Here is a 14398-nt window from a genome sequence, read left to right on the forward strand (position 1 = left end):
CTGATTTATAATCTTCACTGAATTCCAGTATGGGTCTTTACAGTGTAATGCTGTTGCGTATTTCAGCATGCCCTTTGTCCAGGACAATATCCAGGACAAAATCATCAAAGTTTAATAAGTACAGCATATGGATAGTGAAGTTAAAATCTAATGAAACGCACACACACAAGCCTGAATGCATCAGCGCACGAACATCACTACATGCAAACGCTGGACGTGAAGCATTCTGCAATCAGATCTGAGACCGCTATCTCAGGAAATACCACCAGGACAGATGGAGATCAAACATAACTGCACAAATGGAGCAGTTAACTCTTTGTGGTGGCAGGTCGGCAGATTAAATCCATGTTGTTTTAAATGTCATACACTTATTTCTCCAAATAAAACCGCGAGTCAACAGACCACCTCGCCTCTGAAGGATTTATATAAATTTATTTAGTTTGTATAAAAAGTGATTTAGAAAAGTGAAATTAGAAAGACTCCACTGCATGCAGAAAGTTGAGATTCACATCGAACCCACAAAGGAGCAATTTTGTTGTAAAAGCATCCGCTTCACTCACGCTTCCACAACAAACCCAACCCAATCCACTTTATGTGAGATTGTTCCTCTGTTCTTTGTGCTGCTGTCCTTGTTGATTTCACCACCTGTTTTTTTTTTCTCCCCTTTTTGCAGGAAACTGAAGCTGGAGAAAGAGCTGGCTGGAATGCTGTGGAGGATTCGGTGGGAGGACCTTCAGTTCGAGAGCCCCAATAAATACCACAAACGAGCCGGCAGTCGGCTCACCCTCTCACAGGTAGATGGTCTTCTCAAACAATGCTGTTGTAAGTACAGATTTACGTACTTGCAAACGTTGTAAAAGTCAAAAACAATTCTAAATGTGAAGGTGAGGCGACAAAAAACAAAGGTACCAAAGCGCTTCATGGCTTCTGAAAGTTAAAAATTAAACATTACACCCACATGATCTCTTATTAAAGCTGGCAGCCCTGAACATTTCTTTATAATTCTGAGCTTTATATCGCCTTTTATTCCGTCAGTGTTGCTGGCATAGCCTCCAGTGTGTGATTAACAAGTTGTTGTTCTTCTGGCTGGTTACATTGCCATGTCTGCCAGTGGGAAAGTCTCAACACTGGGTGCGCAGCTTCCATTCATACAGTCTCGAGGTGTCACTGCTGTAAAATTGGACCCACCAGGAATCGAAAATGCTAATCTGACATGTTTGAAGTTTAGAGCTTCACCCTGTTTACACACTGTGTGCTGTGTATTAAAATGCAGTTTATGGTTTTTCTTAGAAAAAGCAAAGCTGCAGCCCCGAGAGAGTCCAAAACCTTTGTTAGTTTACACATTCCTGAAAGCTTTCCCAGTGGTTTATTGAAGGTGGCTGGGTTTGCGGTGGCTGACGCATATTAAATGATTGTTAAAATAAGCCCTCGTCTGGCCGCGGTCCCTACATATATAATACCTCATCACGTTCTTCAAGTATCAGGTTCTGTTGTCTGAGGGCTAATGCATCTCCTTCGGGTTGCGTTTCGTCCCACACATGCAAGCGTTCATGAAAAGCACATGCACACACCTTTTTCATTACTGGTTTTCGGTCCTATTCCTTGGATAATGTGTGTGTGGAAAACACAGTAATTTTCCAGACCAATGTATTTTCCAGTGTGCCATGTGTTGCCAATATTTGCATTCTATACAAATGTGTAGCTGACTGTGCTGGCTGTCTGTATGCAGTGCGCCCACTTGATTTTTATTCACTCTGTGTGCACTGCAGACATTTGCCCAAGGACTCGAGTTGGTGTTATAGAAACTGAAAACACTTTATTTTCTCCAATATAAGAGAAAGGCAATTTCAAGTTGCACAGAGAAGGGTATTTGGGATAAGAATGTCAGTGGATGAACCCTTTTTAGGAAGCTATGTTGCAGAGAAGTGGAAGCACAGTCTTAAATGACCAGGGTTTAATCCTCTTTGCTCTGATCTCCACACCGCTAACTGACTTTTTTCTTCTTCTCACTACTCCTTTTCACGTTCTCAGAGAGGCTCCAGCTACGGCTCCTTGATAACTGCCCATGGAAAATATCAGCTATTTGCAAAAACGGGCTATTTTAAGGTAAGGCTTAGTGAGTTCTGACATTTTCAACTCCTGCGCACTCCTTTCCCACCCACACATGTGCACACTCGCAGAGAAAGCCGGGGAGCTGGAAAGGAGAGAGAAAGAGAGAGTGTGGGCGAATTTAGGTAGTTGGTTTTAATGTGAGCTGCAGAATGCGTCAATTTTCTTCTTCTTTTTTTCCCTCTTTCTTTGTTTCTACATTCCCGCCTCGCAGTCTGGACATGGCCATCAACTTGTTGCTGCTGTTAATTTATCTGTTTAAGATGGAGGAGGTGTGAGGAAATGTGACAAAAAGAGCCTGAATAATGTGATAGCTCTCTTTGTTTTTAGCTGCATGATGCAGGTTTTATATAAATGCTGATGTCACGGTACAGTTTGAACGTCTCATAGACCGCTGGAGGTACTGATACACTTCTCAAATTCAATACAGGCCAGAGGTGATTAAATCTGACTCCAAAGCTCAAACAGAGAGAGGTGCAAGAGCCTCGGCAACCTGCAAAAACTGGAAAATAACTTCTGAAATGAAGGATTTTTTATTCAGCGGTCAGAAGCCAAATTTATCTGCTTTGAAATGTGGCCATCATCAGCTCCTAACTGGATATTTCGTTTTGAATAAAAGTTAAAGCTCCCACATGGACACTCACACATGAACTGGCTGCTGTGTCTCATAGTTGCTACAACAGCGTTTTTCTCCTGTCTGTCACATCCGTGGCTCTGAGATATTCACCTCGCTCCGTTCGTTTACTGATCCTCACATATCAAAGTGACAGACACAATTCTTCCTCTGCAGCAGAGTGAAACAGGCCCCAAATGTACCTGTAGGCTATGCTGCAAGATGCTGTTCTCGATTTCCTCTCTCCATTTTCATGGTGCTTGTTTATACTTTTTATAGTATCAGTATGTTTCCGTTGTCATTTTTTTCTGCCTTATTTAGATCTAGACTAAAGTGCATCCTCGTTATCCTCTTTCATGTCTTCATATAATAAAAAGCTGTGAGTCATTGCTCTGTCTCTTCTCGTGTTGCACACAGGGGAACCTGGTGGCCATCAAGCATGTCAACAAGAAGAGGATAGAGCTGACCAGACAAGTTTTATTGGAACTCAAACATGTAAGTGTTGATTATTTTGTATTAATCAAGTCAGTTCCGTTTTATTTATATAGCCAAAAATCACAAACGTGTCAGAGAGCATTCCCATCTGTACAACATACAAGACTCCAGCCTTCGACCAGTGATTTGTAGATTTAAAAAGTGGGCAAGAAAAGGAGATGTATCCTGTGTTTGAGTTCTTGCAATCTATAATTTGTTTGTCCAGTATATTCAGCACTTAATGAAAATGCACTCAATCATCTGCAATAGGTTGCAGCAATAGGATGCAGCTGCGAGGCTTTTAACTGGAACTAAGAGGAGAGAACACATTACCCCAATTCTAGTATCCCTTCACTGGTTTCCAATTACAGTACGTCAAGAATACAGTTCAAAATTCTTCATAAAGAATTAAATGGATTAGCTCCACGCTATATTTCTGACCTACTAAACCCATACTGTACAAGGGTGCACTCTAATGTCAGCAGAAAATGTTCTTCTCACAGTTCCTAAGTCTAGATTCGCTAACAAGGATGACTGTACATTTGTTGTCATGGCACCTAAACTATCGTTCACACCACGCTGCTACGTCTGTATTTTCTTTTAAATGTTTCTTTTAAACTTGGACAACTTTTTAGTCATTTTATCTGGTTTTCACTGTATAAGTTTCTCTCTCTCATGTTCTCTTCATTTAACCACTTAACTATGCTGAGAAACGTGCTCTACAAATAAAGTTATTATATTATTGTTAGTCCCGCTCGGCTGGCCAAATCTTCCACTTGTACAAAAGAAACATCAACATTTAGTGGGCAGACTGCTAATACATTTGCTGCAATACTAAATATTTTTATATTAACAATGCATTACATGACTATCTGTTTTGGTTCAGTCTCACCGCTGTCATTAGCATTGTTTCCAGCCACAGCAGGCAGCTGTTTTCAGTGCCAAAGCGCTTTTCCTCTAATGGCACCCACAGGACAAAATTTATACTTTTAGATCCACTTCTGGTATTTTACTAAAAATAGTATTTTACTAAATATAGTAAAATACTTCATTGTTCTGTACTTTTGTATTTTGTTGTTGTAGTGATACAGCCTCTATTCTGCTTTCACTCTTTTTTCTTCAGAAGAGGAATCCAAAATTCTTGCATTTGGCCATGAAATCCATCTGAGAAACTGTTGGCTTGTGCTGCTGTTGAGTGCTTTCAGTGGCCTCAGTGTGAAGAGAGCCATGCATGGAGACCTTGAGGGTGAATTGTAAAAAAAAAAAACCTAAACAAAAACCCTATCTCAACAAGTTGTATTCAGCAAATCATTTATTCACTCACTAAAATAAAACAAAGCATGAATCGACATTATTGTACTTCAATCACTCCAGCTGCTTTACAAAACAAGTTCCTGAAAAACTATCTTATTAACTATCTATCTTAACTATCCCATATTGGTATAGAAGATCTTTTCTGACCCAGTAGGACAGTAAAAGCTTCATTTTTAAATTGTTTTTGTTTGCAGGAAGTTGTACCTGGCTCCTTGTTAGCATGTTCAACCAGTGCTACTGCAGGATGTTGCTTGTTAAAGAGTTAACATCATTGAACTGTCTCTTCAACATCATCGACTGCAGCTGTTGATGAAAACGTCCCTTTGGCTGGGATATATTTAGGAGCGAGTGATAAGTAAGCTGAAGGAGAAAAAATCCACACAATGTGGTTTGGTGATGGAAATGCAGTGTGGCACAGGGAAACCCATAACTCAGAAATTACATGGGTGCTCACGAGCAAGATGGATACTTGTGGTGAAGATTTTTGGCCATTTCTTCACTTTCAACATCTTGTAGTCTCCGACTGTCTTTACTCAAATTCTCTCTGTCTCAGCTGTATTTTTGGTCCTTTTTTCGTGTGAGTAGCAGCCCGTTGGAGGAGAGCAGTTTGGGCTTCCTGGATGCCTCTGCGGCCTCTCGGTCAGTCAGCAGGCACACATGGGAGAGAGGCTGCTGTCTGAGCTGGCAGCTTCTCAGACGCCCCGGGGGCCTGATCGGCTGTCAAACCTCAGCTCATGAAAAAAACAACCAGATGGGGGAAGAGACGGGCCTGCCAGTGGAAACTTAACCACTTGTCTTCCAGCACTCTCTCCTTCTCCTCCTCCTCCCCCTGGTTGCCCCCCCCCCAGAGTGTAGCAGGGGAAATTATATAGGCCAAAGGGTAGGCTAACATCTCTCTCTGGAGCCGTGAAACAGGAGCGACTAACTCCCTGGTTTTGGTGTGAGAGCGGCTGTCACTCACTGTGTTCAAAGAGGAAAAGTACACTGTTGAAATTATGAACACCGTTTTTGAAGTTTCATGCTGGCTGCGGAAAGAATGTCTTTTTTTTTTTGTTAGTGCTGCTTCTGTCTGCGCTCATACGGGTTGGAATGAAGGTACGAGGATGACGTCCATGTAGCTTGTTTCTATAAAAGAAAATGACTGGGCTTTTTCACACTTTCTCATAAAAGGAATCTGCCAGAAAATGTTCTCCAAGTTCCCTCCTAATCACTTGACCTCAAACATCTCTGTTTTCATACTTTTAATATTCAAAGCGGTTCATGTTTTGGAAGACATGTTGTATCGTAAAACCAGTGTGTGATTAGTGCTTATTTTCCATGTAGAGCAGTTTTACACGTGCCTGCTCCGCTCTGATATTCCTGCTGGTACATCCTCTCAACACCTCGATGTTTTTTTCATCATCCTTAGCACACAGGCTCATTCATAACCTCCAAGGGCAATTTATGCACATGCACATGTTTCAACTGGGTGCCCTGAGCAGGAATGCGTCTCAACACGTAGAAAAAGACACCGTGCCAACTAGCCGACTGCAAATAGACTCAAAACTTTGTATATAAATGAACCGTCAGTCCTTTCCCCCGTCCTCTGTTTCCATGGGGTTTGGGAATGTGATGTTTGGAAAGAGTTGCACTCACAGTTGCAGTGTGTTTGTGTGGTTATTTTCAGATGAGAGACGTTCAGTTCAACCATCTAACCAGGTTCATCGGAGCCTGCATTGACCCTCCCAACATCTGCATCGTAACAGAGTACTGTCCCAGAGGCAGCCTGCAGGTAATGTCTCCTGCTCCTATACTTTTACTTTTATCCATCGGTACTCTGTTGCTGAAGAACGTCATGACAAATGACTTTATATCAGTGTCAAATTGTGAAAATTCTGCTACTTAAAGTCCCCCTCCAGTCAAAAATGTGTTTTGCTTCTTGTTACTTCATGTGGATGTTTGAGCTTTACTGTGCAGAATGATGTATGTGCAGTTTGACACTAAAGGCTGTTTTCATCACAACTAGTTTGGAAACCAATCGTGGTCCAGTGTGCAACTTGCACAAGTGTGATAACTCCAGGTTACATACACACACATATACAGCAGGTAAAATAAGTATTGAACACGTCACCATTTTTCTCAGTAAATATATTTCTAAAGGTGCTATTGAAATGAAATTTTCACCAGATGTTGGTAACAACTCATGAAATCCACACATGCAAAGAAATCAAACCATAGATGTCCATAAATTATGTGTTATAATGCTAAATGACACAGGGTATTGAACACATGAAGCAAGGGAGTGCAAAAAGACATGGAAAGCCAAGACAATCAGTAACTAGAAAGCAATCCTGCCCCTTGTCAGTGCAAATTAATATCAGCTGGTTCAGTCCCAACTGATGGCCTATAAAAAGGTGTCTCATTACCAAGGTGTCACAGAAGAAACATCTCATGATGGTTAAAAGTAAAGAGCGCTCGCAAGACCGTTGCAAAACATACTGATGGCATTGGTTACAGAAGGATTTCAAAACTTCTGAATGTTCCAGTGAGCTCTGTTGGGGCTATAATCCAGAAGTGGAAAGAACATCATTTCCCCATAAACCGGCCACGACCAGGTGCTGCTCGCAAGACTTCTGACAGGAGTGAAAAGAATTATCAGAAGAGTTGTTCAAGAGCCAAGGACCACTTGTGGACAGCTTCAGAAGGACCTGGAATTAGCAGGTACAACTGCTTCAAATTGCAATCAATTGCTTCCTGTATGCACGCTCACCACGCAAGACTCCATTACTGAAGAAAAAGCATGTTGAAGCTCGTTTAAAACTTGCTGCACAACATTTGGACAAGCCTGTCACATACTGGGAGAATCCAGTCTGGTCAGATGAGACCAAAATTGAACTCTTTAGATGCTGTAATACACACCATGTTTGGAGGAGACATGGCACTGCACATCACCCCCAAAACACCATACCGACAATGAAGTTTGGAGGTGGAAACATCATGGTGTGGGGCTGTTTTTCAGCATACGGTACTGGCAAACTTCATATAATTGAAGGAAGGATGAATGGAAAAATGTACAGAGACATTCTTGATTAAAAATCTGCTGCCATCTACCAGGATGATGAAGATGAAATGAGGGTGGACATTTCAGCAAGACAATGATACCAAACACACAGCCAAGGAAACTCTCAATTAGTTTCAGAGAGAGAAAATAAAGCTGCTAAAATGGCCCAGCCAATCACCTGACTTGAATCCAATTGAAAATCTATGGAAAGAAATAAAGATCAGAGTTCATAGAAGAGGCCCATGGAACCTTCAAGATTTGAAGACTGTTTGTGTGGAAGAATGGGCCAAAATCACACTTCAGCAATGCATGCAACTCGTTTCTCTATACAAAAGGCGTCTTGAAGCAGACATTACCAACAAAGGCTTTTGTACGCAGTATTTAATTTCAGTGAGCGTGTTCAATACTTTTCCCTGTGTCATTTAACATTATTATACATAACTTAATTATGGACATCTGTGGTTTGATGTGTGGATTGCATGGGTTGTTACCAACATCTGGTGAAAATTTCGTGTCAATAGCACCTTTTTTTTATAGAAATATATTTACTGAGGGAAAAATGGTGACGTGTTCAATACTTACTTTATCTGCTGTACCTGTCAGTGAAGTAGGAGACATCTTGTGTCCAACAGTTAAGCTTTTGAAATATTCATAGATTTTGGATTTTTCAATGAATGATGAAGGAATAGATGTAATTTTAATATTTTTCTTAACAGGACTGAATTGACCTTTTTGTGTGTGTGTGTGGGGGGGGAACATGAGACACAAATTACTCATAGCAGAGTATTTTTATGTCATGAAAAATGTCTGGAGGGGGTCTTTAAAATTAATCAGGCAATATTTGAATATCAAATCATTGGGTCCTTGAAACATTTTACAAGCAAACTAAATGCCTCCAGATCAATGTAAGAGTCATACCTCTGCCAAGGCTGAGGTATGACTCTTACATTGATCAATTAACAGAAATAGAATTTCTTGAGAAATGTTCAATTCTATTTGTCAATCAACAGAAAATTGGAAAGACACTTATTCACTTTCTTGCTGAAAGTTAGACGAGAAGATCGGTACCACTCTCATGTCTGTGCATTAACTTTGTAGCTGGAGCCAGCAGCCGGTTAGCTTAACTTAGCATAAAGACTGGAAGTAGGGGGAAACAGCTAGCCTGGCTCTGTCTGAAAGTTCAAAAATCCACCTATCAGAACCTCTAAAACTCACTGACACATTATACAGTTTATTTGTTTAATCGGTACAAAAACTTTAAAGGTCCTTTCAGACACAATGTGATTTACGCTGCGCTCGCTGCTGGGTTCAGCGCACTCTGTGCCCAAAGCCGGAGGGGTGCCGTTGTCGCGTTGTGTAAGGGCCTTAAGAAGTCATTTATCAAGCAAAAATGTCAAACATTCTCTGGTTCCAGCTTCTCCAATGTGAGGATAAGCTTATTGCAAAATGAACATCTGTGGGTTACGGAATGTTGGTCAAAACAAGCAATTTGATGGCGTCGCCTTGGGCTCAGGAAAATTGTTTTCTGACATTTTACAGATTGTATGAATCGATGATGAAAATAACGGTTAACTGTGCCATATTTCTTTAACATTCACGTAAGTGCAGTAGTTCACGAAAAACCAACACAACTGTCAAAAATGTCTTACTTCACAACAATAAGAAATTCTTTAACAAATTCCTGAATCCACCCCCAAAAAACAACATCCCTCGTTTCTTGGCTCATGACTAAACATTCCACACACAGATTTTTGACCGCTAACAAACAAAAAATCAGGACAGAAAACATAACCTCCTTAGCGGAGGTTATAACTTCAGTAATGACTTACTGCAATGTCCTTAACTTTTATACCAAAAGTGAATGTGAGAGAGTTTGTCAGGTGTGCTTAGTGATTAATACATGAAAGGTGCCAGATACAGCCTAATTAATCACTGAAAAGTTTGGAACATAAGCCAACTGATGGACTTTTCTTGTTGCAGTACCATGAGAGTAAACAGTTTTGGCATGGACAGCTTCGTCAAACTGCTATTCCTAGCAGTGTTTGTACCTACTGAGCTCTGCCCACTGAGCTCTACAGGACCAAGTGAAATCACCTTATTTAGCCTACAGTGAGCTTACAGTATGTGGCAAGCTTGCCTTTGACATATTTTTGACTTTGTCTTATATTCAATCTTTGCAATTTGTGTGTTTTTTAATTTTTTTAATTTATTCCAATAAGAAATATATGATGCTTTAAGTGAACTTGTTCTTGGCCTGCACTCTGAGTTCCCGTCATGCCAGCAGCGTCTTAAAATGGACGAGCTGGAAACTCAGCCATGGACTTCATCACTCACACTTGTAGAGGACTTCTGTGTAAAAGACAGACAGCTGCAACTGATGTGATGTGGCTGGATGTCAAAGGCTGGAGCCAAATTCCAGTAACTGGCATTAACATCCTGCAGGTCTGAATTTGTGACTCTGTAGATGAAAAAGAATAAATGTATCTGGACTGAAGGTGGTTCTGTATTTAGTCCCAAAATAAACGTTGGGGCTGTCTTGGCTGAGGCTCTTGGAAGTTTAAAAGATAAAGTAGAAACTAGATTTGTTTTCTTGTCTGTAAATGTTTTCTGCTCCATTTTTGAATTTGTAGTTGATTTTTTATTTTTTTTTCCCAGGACATTTTGGAGAATGAGAGCATCAACCTGGACTGGATGTTCCGCTACTCACTTATCAACGACATAGTGAAGGTAGGTGGCGGTCAGATTGACAGGCAGTACAGAAGCACTGATTTATATGATATTTTCATACAAATGTTGGAATGGGAATTGCTGAATTAGATGCTTTGTGTGCCTTAGTGACACAGAAAAAATAGGTTACTATGGTTTCACATGGACAAGAGTGAGTGAGGCAGAGAGAGAGTGTTTTTGGCACAGTACAGTGGATGGAACTACAGTAAATATTGCTGTTATACTGTATAGTGTAAAATAGGACAGAAACATAATCATAAACTGTGCTAAAATTTCCTTCCAGCTTAATCAAAAATAATCATGGACTTACTTTAGGAGATTATTTTTAATCCGTACTAACAAAGAGGCTTTTTGTCAGGAGAGCAGTCTCTTGGATGGATTTGATAGTGACCTAGATGCATGACGAAGCGCTCTGGCTAAATGTCTCCACACAGATAGCAGCATTCTGCAGAGAAGAGGCGCTGGTGAAGCTTTAAGGGATGTTTGACTCACCGTTTCCACAAAATATTGAACATGAGTACATTCAGTACCCGCCGTCCCCTTCCCAAAGGAATTAACAGTAATTTCACCGAAATTCCTCCGTGACAGTGCCGTCCTTGAAACATGGCCTCTTTTCAAAACCTTCAGCATACATCTACTTGTCAAAGCGTATTATTTCCATATGTCTGGATTTGTGTGTTTTCATGAGGAAAAAAAAAAGAGAGAGAGAACCCCCCCTTAATGCTTGACTTAACGCTCCTCTCCACCAGGGAATGAACTATCTGCACAACAGCTACATTGGCTGCCATGGAAATCTGAAGTCATCTAATTGCGTGGTGGACAGTCGATTTGTTTTGAAAATCACGGATTATGGCTTGGCCAGCTTCCGCTCGTCCTGCGAAAACGATGACTCGCACGCACTCTATGCAAGTAAGTCAAGTTAATTCATTCGGTCACATCACTGAATCGTTTCATTCACGAAAGCATCAGCTCCTGTTGTATTTCAGACATTTTCTGAGTGCTTCTGACTGTGCTTGGTTTTTCAGAGAAACTTTGGACAGCTCCTGAGCAGCTCATATACGACCGCCATCCTCCTCAAGGGACTCAGAAGGGTGATGTGTACAGTTTTGGCATTATACTGCAGGAAATAGCCCTGAGGAATGGACCTTTCTATGTGGAAGGCATGGACCTCAGCCCCAAAGGTAAACACAACTGTCTTTTATAGGCCTCAGGGAGGTCAGCTGACCACTGGGGTCCTTTATATCAGCAAGCATGCAGAAAACTAAGACATGAACACAAAAGAAAAGTAAATCACACAGTATCAAATCAGTACAAACAAGTTTTGTATCGCTAACAAACAAAACCATATCTCTGTAACATTATAAAGCTTCTTCATAAGAAACTAGTTTGAGAAATATTTCTGAAGAGTCGGTTTCCTTCGACAAGGACAGAAAAGACGGAAGTTCACATAATAGGAACTTCATTCATTGGCTTTTCACTGACCCTGCAGCTATGTACACAAACAAAGAACACATGTTGGCCAGATGTCATAGGCAGGTGGAGTCACAAAAACCAACACATCTCATATCTGGGACATGAAAATATGAGAAACAACCCTGCACAAAGCACAGAAAGTAAAAAAAAAAAAAAAAAAAAAAAAAAGAAAAATGATGTATTTAGCTAGCAAGGTGCCAATAAGATACAAAAAAGAACTAACAAAACACATCAGTGTACAACAAGATGCCCAAAGCATCAACAGCCATAAGGCAGTCCACCTCAAGTCAGCGATGTGCGACAACAACAGGTTTCCTTTAAGGTAGATGGCAAAAGGACTATGGAAAGCTTCAAAAGAAGAATCACTTTTTTTTGAAAGAGTAAAGAAATCAAAGAGCTTAAACTGATACAGGTACATAAAAAAGCAACCAAGAGGCAAGTAGGTATATGCACAACAATACCTTTTAAAGGATAGGTTCACATTTTTCAAATTAAAACAATCCTTGCATGCCCTTATGTAGACTGAAAGCAACGTCAGTAGCTTCAATTGTTCTCTTCTCCATGGCTGCAAAGAGATCCCTTTCTAAAGCAATTTAGAAAGGGATGGGGAACAAAAATCCACAGTCCAAAATCCACAGTCCTATTTCTGCTGAAAAAATTATTCCAAAGGTCAACCAAAGCTAATATGAGGCTTCAGCAGTTTGAGTTAGACAAATCAAATGGGTATCTTGCAAAATTGCAGTGTTTTTAGTACAGTATGTCCTCATTTTGTTACTATCCCTCCACTGCAGCTCAGCAATGAAACATTGTCCTAGAACACACAAAGAGGAAAGTGGGTGCTAAAAAGACTACCTTTTGAAAGATATCCACTTGACTTGACTAACTCAAACCGCTGAAGCCTCATGTTAACTTCAGATGAACTTTGGAATATATTTTTGCACAGAGGGAGGGCAGTGGATTTTGTCCTCCATCACTTACATTGAAATCACTTTCATCTTTTAGAAATGTATGTGTTCACGACCAGTATGAACAGGAGGAACAGTTAGAGTGACCAATAATGCTTTCAATGTACATTGAGCATGCGAGTGTTGTTTTAAGACAGGCTTGAAAAAACGTGAATCTATCCTTTTAACAACAATGCATTTAAAAAAAGAAACATTTGGAACACTGGCCGAGTGAAACCTTGATGTTGATACATTTGTGTGCTACATTGGTAGGTAAGTAAAAAAACAGACTGGTAGACAGTAGCTACAGGGCTCAGTGCCAATATGACATAATTCTTGTGAAAATGATATCTTTGGACAACAGCCCTCCTGTGAGATCTTTTGCTGTGCAGTAGCTTTCTCTCATTGGAAAACACATTATTGTTATCTTCTTAAGTTAACTAAGACTTTAAAAAACCTTAAGCTTAATCACTGCTGACACTTTGGCACTTCAGCTTCCTGCACACATGTTGCGGTTTGATCAGTTTCTTCACCAGCATCTACTTTCGCCTCCACCGCTGCTTCTGCTTAGCGACAGCAGGAAAACCTTTAACTTCTAAAGCAATTCAACATCAGGAGTTCAACTTTTACACATCCGAAGTGAGGCACATCCTCCATGCGATGACTTTCATTAGCCTTTTATTCATAGTCACGCTCTATGCTGATTGAAGTGCCTGATACTTATCCATTAACAGACTGAGAGCAGTGAATACAGGCACCTGTTTCGCAAGTGTCTGAATGTGTTAAATCCAGAGCTGTAATTGAAATTTTGTGGTTTAAGATTACAGTAGAATCTTTTACTGACTTTTATGGGTCTTTCATGATGATACTAATAACAGAAAGGAGAGGATGTGGAGGAATCATTTTGGGAAGGATGTCTCTTACAAACTTTTAAATTTATATGATTAATGGAGTTGATCAGCATTGTTGAATATATTAAGGCTCAGCCAGCAGAAAAGGCACATTGACGGAAATACAGAATTATCAAAAGAATATCATTATTCCTGAAAACAGTAATCCAGGTTTGAAAGTTTAGCAGTTGATGCTCAGTGACTGTGTGAAGTCACACTGAACAGAAGGAAATGTGAAATGAGTCTGATGATTATAACAGCCTGCTCCAGACACACACATTTCGCACTCGAGAACACACTCTTTGTCCTCTCCGCTGCAGAGATCGTACAGAAGGTGAGGAACGGTCAGAAGCCGTACTTTCGGCCGACGACGGACAACAAATGCCACTCGGAGGAGCTGACCATCCTGATGGAGGGCTGCTGGGCCGAGGACCCCGCAGAGAGGCCCGACTTTGGCCACATAAAGATCTACGTGGCCAAACTCAACAAGTGAGACCCACACTTAGCTTCTTTTCATTACCCCGTCTGATAGTGCTTTTCCTTAAAGAGTTAGTTCACTCAAATTCCAAAAACAACCTCAGAAATCTCAAAAGACCGATATCTCAATGAACAAAACCAAAGCTATCTGCATGGCTAGATACTACTAGAGGTAAGTGAGAAAATATATATTTATTTAATTTGGGTAAACTGACAACAATGACAGCAATAAATTATATCGAAACACAAGCAGCCGGAAGCACTCTTGATTCTTTTAACATTTTCTACACTTCCATCTTCTTTTTCGAAGCGGAGATAATTTGACAAATTGAAATCG

General features: G+C 40.5%; 2 protein-coding genes across 2 annotated transcripts in view; one reads left to right on the plus strand and one right to left on the minus strand.

The window, feature by feature from the left end:
- npr2 (natriuretic peptide receptor 2) overlaps positions 1–14398 on the plus strand; it is a 65492-nt gene that overhangs the window by 33454 nt on the left and 17640 nt on the right. Inside the window, exons 8-15 of the mRNA XM_044175102.1 lie at positions 674–794; positions 2032–2106; positions 3140–3217; positions 6177–6281; positions 10206–10277; positions 11027–11186; positions 11303–11458; positions 13905–14073. Coding sequence (XP_044031037.1) covers positions 674–794; positions 2032–2106; positions 3140–3217; positions 6177–6281; positions 10206–10277; positions 11027–11186; positions 11303–11458; positions 13905–14073 — 936 coding nt within the window. The remainder of the gene's footprint in view (positions 1–673; positions 795–2031; positions 2107–3139; positions 3218–6176; positions 6282–10205; positions 10278–11026; positions 11187–11302; positions 11459–13904; positions 14074–14398) is intronic.
- Positions 1–14398, minus strand: part of spag8 (sperm associated antigen 8) — a 76486-nt gene that overhangs the window by 32410 nt on the left and 29678 nt on the right. The window lies entirely within an intron of this gene.

The sequence above is a fragment of the Siniperca chuatsi genome, linkage group LG18, assembly GCF_020085105.1.
Source record: "Siniperca chuatsi isolate FFG_IHB_CAS linkage group LG18, ASM2008510v1, whole genome shotgun sequence".
NCBI lineage: Eukaryota > Metazoa > Chordata > Actinopteri > Centrarchiformes > Sinipercidae > Siniperca > Siniperca chuatsi.